This window comes from Eutrigla gurnardus (genome assembly GCF_963514095.1).
Source record: "Eutrigla gurnardus genome assembly, chromosome: 8".
Classification (NCBI taxonomy): Eukaryota; Metazoa; Chordata; class Actinopteri; order Perciformes; family Triglidae; genus Eutrigla; species Eutrigla gurnardus.
This window is the reverse complement of record NC_139922.1, coordinates 25,992,584-26,006,948: the sequence shown is the minus strand read 5'-3', so window position 1 is coordinate 26,006,948 and position 14,365 is coordinate 25,992,584. Positions and strand designations below refer to the sequence as shown.

Here is a 14,365-nt window from a genome sequence, read left to right as displayed (position 1 = left end):
AAAAGGAACCTTCACATCGGTGACAGCCTGAAGTTAGAAGAAGGGCAGTGATTACCCAGCATGCCCCATCACTCCTCCCCTTCTCTCTCCTTCTGAGTAAGTGAATCCCCTCGCTTCAGCTCCCAGCAGAGCTCCCGTGTGACTAAGCATGACTTCCTCCCTGTGTCGGGGGACGAGCTGGTTTGCAGACCGGAGCGTGAAATTGCTTTTATTTGACATCGGGACGAGAATCTGGGAGTCAAGCAACACCTCTCCCGTTATTCATGAAATTAAAACACTAAATCTCTCCTGACTAAGCAGAGCGGCTGTCCACGCTGGCGTAACAATAGTTGCTTCCTCTCTTTGTGAAATGAATTTAAAATGCAGCTAGGTTGGCTTCTTGTCTCCACCGTGGGCGACATGAAGCTGTGTGGGGATTAAAATGATTTGGGGAGCGTGGGACGAAAGCTCTGCACTATCTCCGGGCACCTGTCTGTTGTCTGAACGGTAGCCGGGGATTAATACAGTGCTTTAACAGAGGCGATGATGTCACAGCGCCGGCATCCTCCTCCGACTCACCTCCCCTGAGCACCAGCACGATGACCTCGCTGCCCACCGGCAGGTCTTTGAGGATGTCCACCACCTGGGAGTGGCTCAGCGTCTGCACGTTCTGCCGGTTGATCTCCTTGATGACGTCGCCCTTCAGCAGGCCGCGGCACCACTGGGCGTCCAGGATCATCTTCACCTTCTGGCCCAGCGGGCAGTCGGCGATGGCGAAGCCGAACCCTCCGGGGCCCTTCACCAAGGGCACGCTCACCAGCTCCGGCTGGAGCAGGGTGGGGTCGGGGCCGTCCTGGCTGGGGAGGTGGTGGTGGTGGTGGAGATGGTGGTGGTGGCGCCCTCCGTTGGTCATGGGCGGTACGGCGGCGGTCTGCCTGGGGAGGGTTCCTGCTCCGTCCGGGACCGTGTGGTGGGGGTCTTGCGGCGTGGAGGTGGAGGGGGAAGGGGACGTGTCCTTGGAGGTGGAGAGGGCCTCCTCGCTGCTGCTGCTGGAGTCCTCGGGCAGAGGGTAGCCCCGGCACAGGACCATGTCCACGTACTGGTTGATGGGGATGGACTGGAACATCTGCACCACGTCGGCGTGGGTCTTCCCCAGAACACACGAGCCGTTGATGTCCACGATCACGTCGCCTGCAGCACAAAGACATGTTTTACATTTGTGAAATCGTGTCCTCCTTTCATCCACCTATGGGGGGGTCGGCCGTCACCCCTGGCCGGGCTCAGATACCGGATGGCCGGCTGAATCGCTGACTGGCACGCTGGCTGAAAGCCCAGCGGAGGATTCAGCACACCTTCACAATCAATACCCTCTGCTGGCCAACGCAGCTTTCCACTCTGAGATTAGCTCCATATCTCAATGAAGGGCCTGTTCAGAACCCACCGCATGTACATCACGAATCCCATCCACACACAATCACACGGTGTTGTGAGTAAAAACACACGCAGCCACAAAGTGTTCCATCCAGTCATTTCATTAAAACCACAATGAAATGAATTACAATCGTTTGGTTTTCGGTTTAAACAATTAAGTTCCTTCTCAAGGTCGATGAAACGCTGAAAATAATGACTCTCTGCTCTACTTTCACGTTGATCCTCTGCAGCAGCAGCGCTGCTTCAATCGATACTACTGTGATGTGTTTCACTGACAGTAATTCACATTAATACAGTCTCCATGCATGTCCACGCTGTATTTAGACATACGATAGTGAGATCATAGGAACATATAGTGTCAACTATGAACATGCCTCTTTAATGACGGAGCTTTGCTGTTCTTTAGAGCAGCAACAGTATAAACTTTGATGGAGCGATGTGACATCCAGGGTAAAGAGTGTGCGTTTGTGTGTTCATGAAACTGTGTTATGTACAGTTGGATGCCAGGTCCCGGTGTCACCGCGAGCAAACATTACACAGTTTTGGATGAGGTCTTTTGTGTAGACAAGTAATAAACAGGCTATTTGTCTCCCAGAGCGATTCCTCCTTGTATGACCTCCATGATGGGATGGCGACTAAGCCAACGTGCCTCCGGGGGAAACTGGAGTGCACTTTAATAAACGGCAGCCCCGTGGAGGGACGTACCTGAGGCGATCATGTTGTCGTGTGCGGCGGGTCCTTCCGGAAGGACGTTTTTGACCTGCAGGAACTCGTCGGGGCGATCTCCTCCGATGATGGTGAAGCCGAAGCCCTGGGGGCTTTTTCGGAGCGCCGTCTGCAGGATGGAGCCCTGCAGCTGAGCCGGATCTCGTGTGAAGACCCTCGCTGCCCCGCCAGGCTCCTCTGCTGTCGGCATGGCGATGGGAACACAGGTGAGGGATTGACGAGGTAACGGACAGGGGAAATAGAGAGAAACATTTCAGGAAAAATGAGATTTAAACACCAGCTTGTATGACATAAAAATCACAGATGTTCACATGCTTTGCCAATCGTCGTGGTGAACAGAAGCACACGTGGAAACGAGCCCGGCACATGAAAACGGAGGGAAAAGCTTTCTCACAAATTGCCTCGCGTCTCCATCATGACGACGCTCGCACAGTGACGACGGTTTCCCGACAGCACGTCAATCACCTCCAGTAATTACACACAAACACTCGCTGCTCCCTTTGCAGAGCCAATAAACATCCAGTTATTGCAACAAAAAATAAATGTCTGTATCTTTTTGCTCCGGTCTCACAACCAGTTCCTTTTCTGCTGCAGCGATAAATCCAGCCTGACATTTTCCAGGTAAACTTTTCATTGCAAATTTCCTTTTTGTGAAGCCTGGAGGATGTGAAAGTGGGGCGACTTTTGAGAAGACAGGAAAAGGAATTATATGAGATGTGTGTGTGTGTGTGTGTGTGTGTGAGGGGTGAGATAAGACTGATGAGACAGAAAGAGAGAAATAGAGTTAGCCTCGACAGAAGAGGGAACTCTAACTAAATCCTCGTTGGCCCTTCCCTGCGGTGTGGAGCTACGAGATGGGGAGTTATGTTCCACGTCCCTGCATGCTGGGCTTCTTCTCTGGCAGTTCCCACACTGATAGATGCTGGGACATCAATCTCATTAGGGAGGGGACAGATAGAAGCCCCCCCCCCCCCCCCCCCTCCTGCCGCCAACACCAATCTCAATGTGTCATGGAATAGTGATTTGCATAATTGCACATCAATTGGCTGATGAATATGACCGCGCCGTAGAAGAAAAAAAAAAGAGATTATGGTAACATGATATTCCAGCATCGGAGCTATTTTCCAGATTTTATATGCAAATAAAAATGCAGGTACAACAAGGTGAAATCCCTCATTACAGTTACAGGTGTGAGTGTGTGTAATACATACAGCCTTCAAACCAACGCAGGCCTTCCATCGCTCACCGGCTTTCTTATTCATGAAACACCGACACAGGAGTAAAGAGAGGGGGGGGGGCTATACAGCAACGCCATGTTTACATGCTCTTGATGAAGCTGTGGACCACAAAGGGACAGTGTGTACTCTCGGGGGGGGGGGGGGTGATTATATGAAATGTCAGACAGGATTTTCGCTGGTGTAATTATGGCTGAGAATAGAGCTCCTGTGCTCTCATTGTCTGGGGGGGTCAGGCGAGCCGGACCTGTCAAAACAGTGTTTAGATGCCACCTCACGTCCGACCGCACACTCCACACACCACTGGCCATTAATTCTTATTAACAAGGGCGGTGGGGGGGGGTTGGTACACGGAGGGGAATATCATCCGTGGACTGCAGAGAAGCTGGGGGGGCTGAAATACGGAGGCTGGTTTGAATACTGATGCGGCCGCGCTTGCCGTGTTCACGTCGACTGGGATGAGATTAGACCCGCCAAGCAGCAGCATCCCCCCCCCCCCCCCCCCCCTGCTTCCTCTGTTTCTAGAGAGATCGTTAAACTGCAGTGAAAAGCATTTTCAAAGACACCTCGGAGCTCTCCCTATTTCACAATCTACGTCGTCAGAAATGGATTGTGAAGACAGTGAAGCGCCGCTCCATTGTTCAGACTGAATATCGTTGCTTCAGAGGCTGTTCATCAGCCCTCAACCGTTTGAACATCTTCAGCATGGAGGAGATGATCACAAGTGATCCGGTGTTTGGATCTAATACCTTGTTACAGAGGTGTTTTCCCCCCATTTACTGAACGATAAAGCCAGAACCTGCATCTCAAGGAAGAAGACACTAAAGTCAGCAGCATTCATCCTCTATGTCCGTACATGATGTCATGCCATCCACCCATTGGTGAGATACATTCAATCAACACAGAAAAGCCAACTCATACTGCCATTTCTGAGGAATACAATATATCTGACTTCAATTTCCCAATCTGAAGATTGCATCCGTCATGCGCTCCGCTGTGGTCCTTAAATTCCAGGATGCAATTAAGAGCAAATGTTCTGACTTCCTGTGTATTTCCCCGATGACCAGCCAGAGTAAAACTTCCTGGCCCCTCAATCTAAACTATGACGATCTGTGTAAAACCACAATAACAATATACAGGCGCGCCCCAGAAGTCGGAATCATTTACAAATGTCTTGTCTTTTATAGCGCCGAACAAATTAATTCATTTCACCTGTGTAATTTGGACACATGATGTCATCATTGAACCTGATCAACAAATTGAGCAGCCAGGCCAGTGAAAGTGTTCGTCCAATCAGGTGCAGCCATGAAGTGGTTGTTTAAAGGAGAGCGCCTGTCAATCATCCTCTAGTGGCAGCCCACTAGCGTGCAATACTGGCAAGCGGCGCGTTCACTCGCCTTGGGTGTGTGGCTACCTGAGGGTGTGGCTGTATTTGGGGGTGTGGCTACCTGAGGGTGTGGCTATGTGTAGGGGTGTGGCTACCTGAGGGTGTGGCTGTATGTGGGGGTGTGGCTACCTGAGGGTGTGGCTATGTGTAGGGGCGTGGCTACCTGAGGGTGTGGCTATGTGTAGTGGTGTGGCTACCTGAGGGTGTGGCTGTATGTGGGGGTGTGGCTACCTGAGGGTGTGGCTATGTGTAGGGGTGTGGCTACCTGAGGGTGTGGCTATGTGTAGGGGTGTGGCTACCTGAGGGTGTAGTTGTATGTGGGGGTGGTCAATTGAGGGTGTAGTTACGTATGGGGGTGTGGTTACCAGAGGGTGTGGCTACGTATGGAGGTGTGGTTACCTGAGGGTGTGGCTGCCGGTGGCGGCGCTGTTGTGGGCGTGTCAACGCTCACCTTTCTCTTCGCCTCCTGTACTGGATTCTCAAACTGGGTCTTCTGGTTGATGTGGCTGCAAAAGGGAGGTAACGGCATTAGATGAGTGAGAATAGCGTGTTGTTGTGATTTACTGTGCAGAGGTAAAACCACATCACACATTCTACCAGTTTTCATTCATGCTGTTATCAGTTAACTATACACACTGCCAGCTAATATTCCTGCTTTTGTGTTCCGGCCTTTGTTGGGCCTCACAGGACACAGTCCATTCTTGATCCTCCTTCCCCGTGATTGGACTACGAGCGGCGGGTGGACGCCGTGTCATCGAGCCTACAGGCTGCTCCTCTAAATGCAATATGCAATATGCAAACCACGAACCCCGAACCTGTCTGTGCCGGGAGCGTAACAGATACGGATGGCTTCAGAGCGTGTCTGAACCTCGGCAATAAAAAAAGATGAATCGACATCCCCGGTGGATTCAAACAGAATTGGAGAGAGAGGATCAGTAGGAAAATGGTTTGCTGTGATCGTCCACAATGCAATGATGGGATTGTAATCCAGGACCCAATGATAATTGAAATAAACCATAGATACATTGTGCCTCTCACACTTCCTGCCGCCTACATGAACAAAGGTAGCTCGTATGCGTAATGAGCTCACGCAGTTGTAAATTCCGGTCATGAAAGCACCTCGGGAAGGCAAAAGGCGTCTGTGCTGCAAGGCGAATCAGCCACATGCTGAGATCTAATGATATCTATATTTCTATACATAGAAGTGTCTGTATGTGTGCATCTCGCTGCGTATGAATCAGCACGGAGAGATCCTCCCGTTCCGTCTGGGGGAAACAAACATTACCCTCTCTTTCATTTCCTCCCGTCTAACTTTGTCACCCCTTCACTGCGACACCTCGCGTTTTGTTTGGCAGCCGAGGAAATAATGAGACTCTGTGTCACGTTGTCGCACTCGGTCCTTCGCTCGCATCAAAATGTGCCAGGAGAAAGAGAGACGGAGACGGGGCAGACAGAGGCAGCCTCTCAATGACCCTCTTGCATAAACAGGCATGCTGATTGCCTCCCCACCCCCCCCCCCCCCACCCCCCAGGTCTCCCCCCTTTTTGTAATGGGACTAAAATGGAACATTGTGCTCTTGTTTACACTCTTGATCAGGATGGAATCTTTCCCCTTGTTTCCCTCTCAGAGACCCTGAACCTTCATTGTCTGTTGCCCTCACTGTCTTTTCTCTCTCTCTCACACACACACACACACACACACACACACACACACACACACACACACACACACACACACACACACACACACACACACACACACACACACACACACACACACACACACTTTCATCCAACAGTCTTATCTGGACAGACATAATTGCTTTCTGCAGGATTGTGGGAAACCACCATACGGACAATAATTTTCATTTAATACTTCTATACCTCTGGATTTCAGCAATACAGCATTAAGTTGCAGAAGATGTGTGAATAGAATAGTAAGCGGCAACCGCAGGTTCAATAAAGTGAAACCAATGCAGAAGTTCCAGAAACATTCTTTCAAACGACCAGCAGGGGGCCATTCCACTGGTTGCATTTATAGAAATCTGTGAAAAGGACCCTACATCCCACTTGGATAACATTGTAAACATGAGTTTATAATCATAATAATAAAAAACAATAAAAAATGAGGGCGACAGTCAAAAACCAAGATGCAACGGCCTAATATTACTGTAAAATGATTGTGTACCACAGAAACTGTTTCTTAAAACGTTCTTAAATATACAGTATGTATATATGTTTACAGTGGTGGAATGTAAAAGTAAACTGTATTAGTAATTTAATTTAGCGACACCATTACCATCTGTCACATTAAAGTGTTCAAAGCACATTAATGCATCAATAATTATGACCCAATAATATTAGATATACTGTATATCATCCTGAAATGGGCCATTCGGTATGAGTTACTTTAACTGTTGGTAACAACCATGAGAAATGCATTTCATATGATATAAATCCCCCTATAGTGGTAACATCTAGGTGTGGTTATAGGCAAACATCTTCCCCTCGTGTCATACATTCTATCTCAGATTTAAGGCCCAGCAGGTATACAGCAAGCTGTGTTGAACATTCAGTCCCATCAGCAGAGACACAAAGAGACCTATATAGAGCTGTATGCTCTACTACATCTCCCATGATGCACAGCTGCACCCCGTGTTTACTCACTCCACGTAGTAGGTGCCGTACTGCGGGTCCTCGATCTTCTCCCAGCCGTAGGGCAGCTCTGGTGGGAAGACAGAGAGGGAGGAGGCGTGAGTCAATGAGGCGACGCGCTCCGACTGGACGCTCCCAGCGTGCTCACCTCCACCTGGAGAACGGGTGGGGGGGGGGGCTTTACATGTCACTGTGTGTTTAGGGCCTTAACACACTGCAGAGGAGGCAGGGAGCGAGGAAATGTTGAGTTGTTGTGCATCCTCCCAGCAAAAATAATAGCCCGTCTTTTCAGCAGAGTGTGTGTATGAGTGTTTATGTGTATGTATGAGTGTGTGCGTGTGTGTGTGTGTGTGAGTGTGTGAGTGTGTGTGTGTGAGTGTGTGTGTGTGTGTGACACGTGGCTCAGTGGAGATGTTAACACAAGAGGAGCCTGAGGAAATAGTCTTTTGAGAGACGCTGCACTGATGAGCTCCCTGCGTTTCCCAGAAGCCATCAGGAGACGAGGAGGCCGGCTGGAGACGGCGAGGGTCCACCGGCACGACTACAAACGGGCCGCTCAGCTGTTCAGTCGCCAGGGACGCGATGCACACGGCGCTCTACGCAGCCGGGGGGGAGTTCTGAAGTGTAAGTGTGTGTGAGTGAGAGTGTGTGTGTGTGTGTGAGTGTGTGTGTGAGAGAGAGTGTGTGTGTGTGTGTGTGTGTGTGTGGTTAGACAGGCCTGCAGAGTGCTCATGCAAATGTTACAACCATTCCGGACACCTGCAGACATGGTCTCACCTCCTTCCTCGCATTTCTCAGGAGGCTTTGCCTTCTTGGCGAGGCGGGGGTCCAGCCAGGTCGTGGTCTTGCTGTTGTGACTGCAAGTACAAAGACGGAGCTTTTAGACAAACATGGAGGACGCTCTGACAATCGAGCAATTACTCTCAGCGCTGGAAGTCTCCGGAGCCGCGGTACCCAGGAGCTGTTCAACCGGCGCTGGAAAAACAAACACAAAGACTCACTTCTGCTCCGTTGGGACCAAACGGCTTATTAAAATATACTTTACAATCTTCACGAAGAGATGGGAAAGAAGTGAGCAGCTGCAGAGATCGTAAAGATCTGAGAGAGAGAGAGCGGGTTGAGGGTGGCGAGCTTCATGTAGCCTGTTGTTTCTCCGGCTGGCAGAATGATCTATTGATTTTAGCAGCGAGCGGCGGGCACCTTGGCTCCGTCTGCGGCTCAGCGCCCGAACACTCGCCACACCAACACACCAGATAAACAATGCAGGCCTGCTGCTTTCAGCGCCGCCAACAAGCCATCAAACACCGGGGAATAACAGAAAAACATCATGGTGGACAACGGAGAAGGTCTGGTAAAAGACTCCCAACACAAGGTGGGCAAAGAGACTGGGAGCATACTGGGAGTAAACACAAGGTGGTCAAAGAGACTGGGAGCATACTGGGAGTAACACAAGGTGGGCAAAGAGACTGGGAGCATACTGGGAGTAACACAAGGTGGTCAAAGAGACTGGGAGCATACTGGGGAGTAACACAAGGTGGGCAAAGAGATGCACTGGGAGCATACTGGGAGTAATGGTGGATGGAATGGAGAGGACCCCCTATTTCACATCCTATTGTGTTCCTTATTGAACCGGTCAATAATAAAGTGGACGTATGCATACAATGCTAAACCATTAGAATAATAATTGTTGACAGATTCACGACAGATTCTATTTTGGCATTTTTACATCACAAATTCAAAATATAATGTTAAACAAACAGGTTATTATAGGTTTTGTCCATTTGATGGTGTATTTTTGGACATATTTGAATTTTTGGAAGAAGTTTTGGGATCACATCATTTCGGGGACCCCGTGCAGTAACTCTGCGGACCCCTAGGGGATGAAGACCCTGATGTAATGGAGGACTAACAGGACACAAGCAGAAGAGCCACTCACTCGATGAAGTAGATCATGCCGGTCTCCGTGTAGGCCATCTCCCAGCTCTTGGGCAGCGACTCCTGACTCTCGTCCGGCGGACTCCACACACGCATGTCCATGGCGGCGGCCGACTGGTTGTAGCTCGGCACCGTCTTCCTCCAGTCCGCCTTGTCCTTGTGCTCTTTGGGCCGGCAGGGCGACAGGCAGACGGGCATGGAGACGGAGAGGGGGAGGGGGAGGGGAGGGGAGTAGAGGTACGGGAGGTGGTAGAAGGAGAAAGAGACAGGAGGTGAGAATGTGGCGCCATCGGAGCTCCTCTGGGCTCCTTGCATCTCTCCCCCCTGATCTTCCTCTGAACACTGGAGTGGACGGCAACATCCAGGCGGGGCAGAGAGAGAGAGAGAGGGAGAGAGAGACTACACAGAGAGCACGGCAGCGATGGCCATAGGATTTGCATGTCAGCAGTGATGTAGTGGGAGCTGCCTCCCAGGCAGGGGCGAGAGCTGACCAACACTTCAACCCGGCCGCCAGCGCCACATCACAACTCTATTAGCGTCACGCAGGCTGCTGCTGCATGTGTGTGTGTTTGCCTAATCTTCATGTGTGTGTGTGTTATCTGCAGGTTCTCATCTGGCTGTGTGTGTGTGTGTGACCTAGCTTCATTCAATGCTCTGGCTGTTTGAAAGGCGGGATGGAAAGTGACAGCTGTTGACTGGAAGAAGCCAAGAGCTTTTTCCTTTTTTGTGTGTGTGTTGAAATCGGGGGCTTCTTCTCTCTCGTCGTGGAAACCGTGGGGGTTTCTGCACTTATGAAGTCATTGACTACGTGCAGACACTTGCTGGAGGCCAAAGCGGCTTTCAGGCCCTCGTAGAGATGCATGAACGGGCGTGTTGCAGATACGGACACTAAAGAAAGGACACAATGACGGGCTGGTGCTGTGGTCCTCCTCTGCCCGGCTTTAGTATACGACAGAGCCAACAATCCGGGCCAAAACATCCACATTCTGCCAAGGATGTCATGAATTGCATTTTGAGATTAGACAACTGGTGAACTAGAGAATTGGGATGCGTCTTCTCTGTTGTTGGCGGGGCTCCAGGCTGCCGCCGTTCCCGCCACAGAGATGATGGCTGCCTGACAACGTCCCTGTCTGGCTGTTGGATCTGAGATCAGCAGTTCCACGCTGACTCTGCCGTTTATAATACTTCCTTCTCCCTTCCCTCGGCTTCAGGTACTTTCCTGCAGATTCCCCCCGTTTGCATCACAAGCAGCCGTGACTGTCGTCACTGTGTGAGCTCGTCATCATTTCCATGATTGCTGATGGGTTTGGGTTCACATGCACCATTTGTGCTCGTGATTATAGCAATGACAGGAGGATGGCGGGAACGGTTTGCACTACTCTATAGTCTGTTTTCAGGCATTTTATTTGAACTTAGAGAATGGCCAGAAAATAAGTATAATATATAAGTATTAAAATATGCTAATTGTGATGCAAATATCACAACATGGGGCCTCATTCATAAAGCTTCCTGTTACAAAGAAAGACGTTCTCAGTTCTTAGAATGATGACATTTTCTAAGAATTCCCCCTTTAGATTTATATTTAACATTAAATTGTAGTGAAGATACAAAAATCCTCCACCCAGCACCTTTGGCCCTGGAGAGACAACGAGGGGAATCTATGTCACATGGATGCTTACTATGCAACATGTTGGCACACGGCTCCGACTGTTTGGTTTCCTAACTACTTCCAGGCTGAGCACCAGTTCACCGTTAGCTGAAACATGGTCTGATGCTGAGCCCTGGGCCACGTGAGGATATCCAGACAAGAACAAAGTCCATCCCTCCAACGGGGGGATTGCTTGTATTGATCTGGGCCAGACTGCGTCTTGAGTTAGTGCTGACCTCGCATGCAGAGCAGCTAATCCTCACAATGTTTGTTCGGACAAAGGAATGATAAGGAGGAAAGAAAAAAGAAAGTGCTGTTTTCCATAATAAGAATAACATAATGAAAAGAATTACTTGAGACAACAAACAAAGTAATGGGGGTTTAAATCTGGCAGAAAGTGGGAGGAAGCACAGCTGCATGACGACGAGCTGGAAGAACCGGCGTTCTTACCGGCCAGGCCGTTGACCAGGGGAGGCCTCTCCTCTTCCTCCTCCTCCTCCGGCGCCGTGCTGTCCTTCCTGTCCATCTTACTGACGGAGGTCGTGCGTTTCCGCTGGACCTCCGTGTCGAACTCCTCATCGAACAGAACCTGGTCCACCAGGTCCGGCTGCACGGGGCTGGGCTCTGCAGGGGGCTTCGGGGTCCCATAGTAGTTTCCTGGAGGGAACAAAATATGAATATGTTTTACAAAGCGTGCAGCAGACTCATACTAATCTCAACCACTACTTTGCTTGTAATCCTAAATCCATGCTCTAACCCCTCAACGACCCCCTGCTGGCTTCCCACATGTGAAAAAGCAGACATTTTTGTCTGATTTCCTTTATTGGACTGTATTTTTATGTACTGCTGCTTTACATTTCCAGACCAAAGCCAACAATAAAAGATAAAAGCCTGGACTGCTGTATTGTAATATCGGCTGCCTCATCCCCGGGGGAACTGTGACTGCGGCGTTTACACCAAGGTAGCTTCTCCAGCACTCCATCCAGCGAGCCTTTGCTGTGGTGATTGTGCCCCGAGGCGGCAAACAGCCACAGAGCGTCCTCGCTCTTTCCCTCGCCTGGAACGGGGTGACCCACTTTACCATTCACCACCTTCTCTTCCTGCAAGCTAGCGAGTTATGAGAGAAATGGTGGAACCTTCAAAGCACCAGAGGGGAGAAAACAAATAGTGGTTTTGTGTGAAAACGTCCGTGAAGACCGAGCTGCGTCTGATTGTTTTGTGTTGTTAAACATCGGGGACGGCGACTGTGACCAAGAGAGACAGTGGAACCAGAGAGAGAATATAGAAATATATATTACATAATATTTATATCATTCATTCAATTCAATGTTAATATGCATCACTGTTTATTGTATACTGTCCTCAGACTTGGACATATACTGTATGTTGTTTACATTGTTTTTAACTTTCATGCCAATAAAGAGAGAGAGAACGAGGGAGAGAGAGAGAGAGAGAGAGAACGAGGGAGACAGAGAGAGAGAGGGGGGGGGGGGGGGGGGGTTCTGACTGGTAGAAATGTTGAGACACTGGCATTTTGGGTCTAACCAAAGCAAAGTCTTTCACAATCTTTTTTTTTAAAACCCATTCTCTCTTTTACATAAATATTTTCCAAAAGCTTATTAAACTCATTCCATCCGAGTAACATGTTAACAAATAGGTTTTAATTGATCCATCCACCTGTTCTGTTGAAATGTGTGAATATTAATATCTGTACCTTATCAAAAAAGCATGAAACCTCTCACTCGCTTGGTAATTAATATGATGCTCACTGACTGGAATGCAAAATGTCGGAGTTCAATCCGGAGTGGTAATTTGTTCTGTGCACTCTGGAGCTCAGAGGGGGGGGGGGGGTCCTGCTGTAATTACGCCGTGCTAATGAGCTGCAGGCAGTGATGAGGATGTACAACTTAATTCACAGTTTGTTTGAATCGGATAGAAACGTGGCGGATGGATAGAAACGTGGTGGATGGATAGAAACGTGGTGGATGGATAGAAACGTGGCTGATGGATAGAAACGTGGTGGATGGATAGAAACGTGGTGGATGGATAGAAACGTGGCGGATGGATAGAAACGTGGCGGATGGATAGAAACGTGGTGGATGGATAGAAACGTGGCGGATGGATAGAAACGTGGTGCATGGATAGAAACGTGGTGGATGGATAGAAACGTGGTGGATGGATAGAAACGTGGTGGATGGATAGAAACGTGGTGGATGGATAGAAACGTGGCGGATGGATAGAAACGTGGTGGATGGATAGAAACGTGGTGGATGGATAGAAACGTGGCGGATGGATAGAAACGTGGTGGATGGATAGAAACGTGGTGGATGGATAGAAACGTGGCGGATGGATAGAAACGTGGTGGATGGATAGAAACGTGGCGGACGGGTAGAAACGTGGCTGATGGATAGAAACGTGGCGGATGGATAGAAACGTGGTGGATGGATAGAAACGTGGTGGATGGATAGAAACGTGGCGGATGGATAGAAACGTGGCGGATGGATAGAAACGTGGCGGATGGATAGAAACGTGGTGGATGGATAGAAACGTGGCGGACGGGTAGAAACGTGGCGGATGGATGGAAACATGGTGGATGGATAGAAACGTGGTGGATGGATAGAAACGTGGTGGATGGATAGAAACGTGGCGGATGGATAGAAACGTGGTGGATGGATAGAAACGTGGCGGATGGATAGAAACGTGGCTGATGGATAGAAACGTGGTGGATGGATAGAAACGTGGCTGATGGATAGAAACGTGGTGGATGGATAGAAACGTGGCGGATGGATAGAAACGTGGATAGAAACGTGGTGGATGGATAGAAACGTGGCGGATGGATAGAAACGTGGCGGATGGATAGAAACGTGGCGGATGGATAGAAACGTGGATAGAAACGTGGTGGATGGATAGAAACGTGGTGGATGGATAGAAACGTGGCGGATGGATAGAAACGTGGTGGATGGATAGAAACGTGGTGGATGGATAGAAACGTGGCGGACGGATAGAAACGTGGTGGATGGATAGAAACGTGGCGGACGGATAGAAACGTGGTGGATGGATAGAAACGTGGTGGATGGATAGAAACGTGGTGGATGGATAGAAACGTGGTGGATGGATAGAAACGTGGCGGACGGATAGAAACGTGGTGGATGGATAGAAACGTGGTGGATGGATAGAAACGTGGCGGACGGATAGAAACGTGGTGGATGGATAGAAACGTGGCGGATGGATAGAAACGTGGCGGACGGATAGAAACGTGGTGGATGGATAGAAACGTGGCGGATGGATAGAAACGTGGTGGATGGATAGAAACGTGGTGGATGGATAGAAACGTGGTGGATGGATAGAAACGTGGTGGATGGATAGAAAC

The 14,365-nt window shown here is 49.6% G+C and overlaps 1 protein-coding gene across 1 annotated transcript in view; it reads right to left on the bottom strand.

Annotated features, from left to right (window-relative positions):
* Nucleotides 1–14,365, bottom strand: part of magi3a (membrane associated guanylate kinase, WW and PDZ domain containing 3a) — a 91,476-nt gene that overhangs the window by 10,390 nt on the left and 66,721 nt on the right. Inside the window, 7 exon segments of the mRNA XM_084014722.1 lie at nucleotides 559–1,170; nucleotides 2,116–2,316; nucleotides 5,158–5,264; nucleotides 7,425–7,482; nucleotides 8,190–8,269; nucleotides 9,349–9,511; nucleotides 11,446–11,652. Of these exon segments, the coding sequence (XP_083870848.1) occupies nucleotides 559–1,170; nucleotides 2,116–2,316; nucleotides 5,158–5,264; nucleotides 7,425–7,482; nucleotides 8,190–8,269; nucleotides 9,349–9,511; nucleotides 11,446–11,652 (1,428 nt within the window).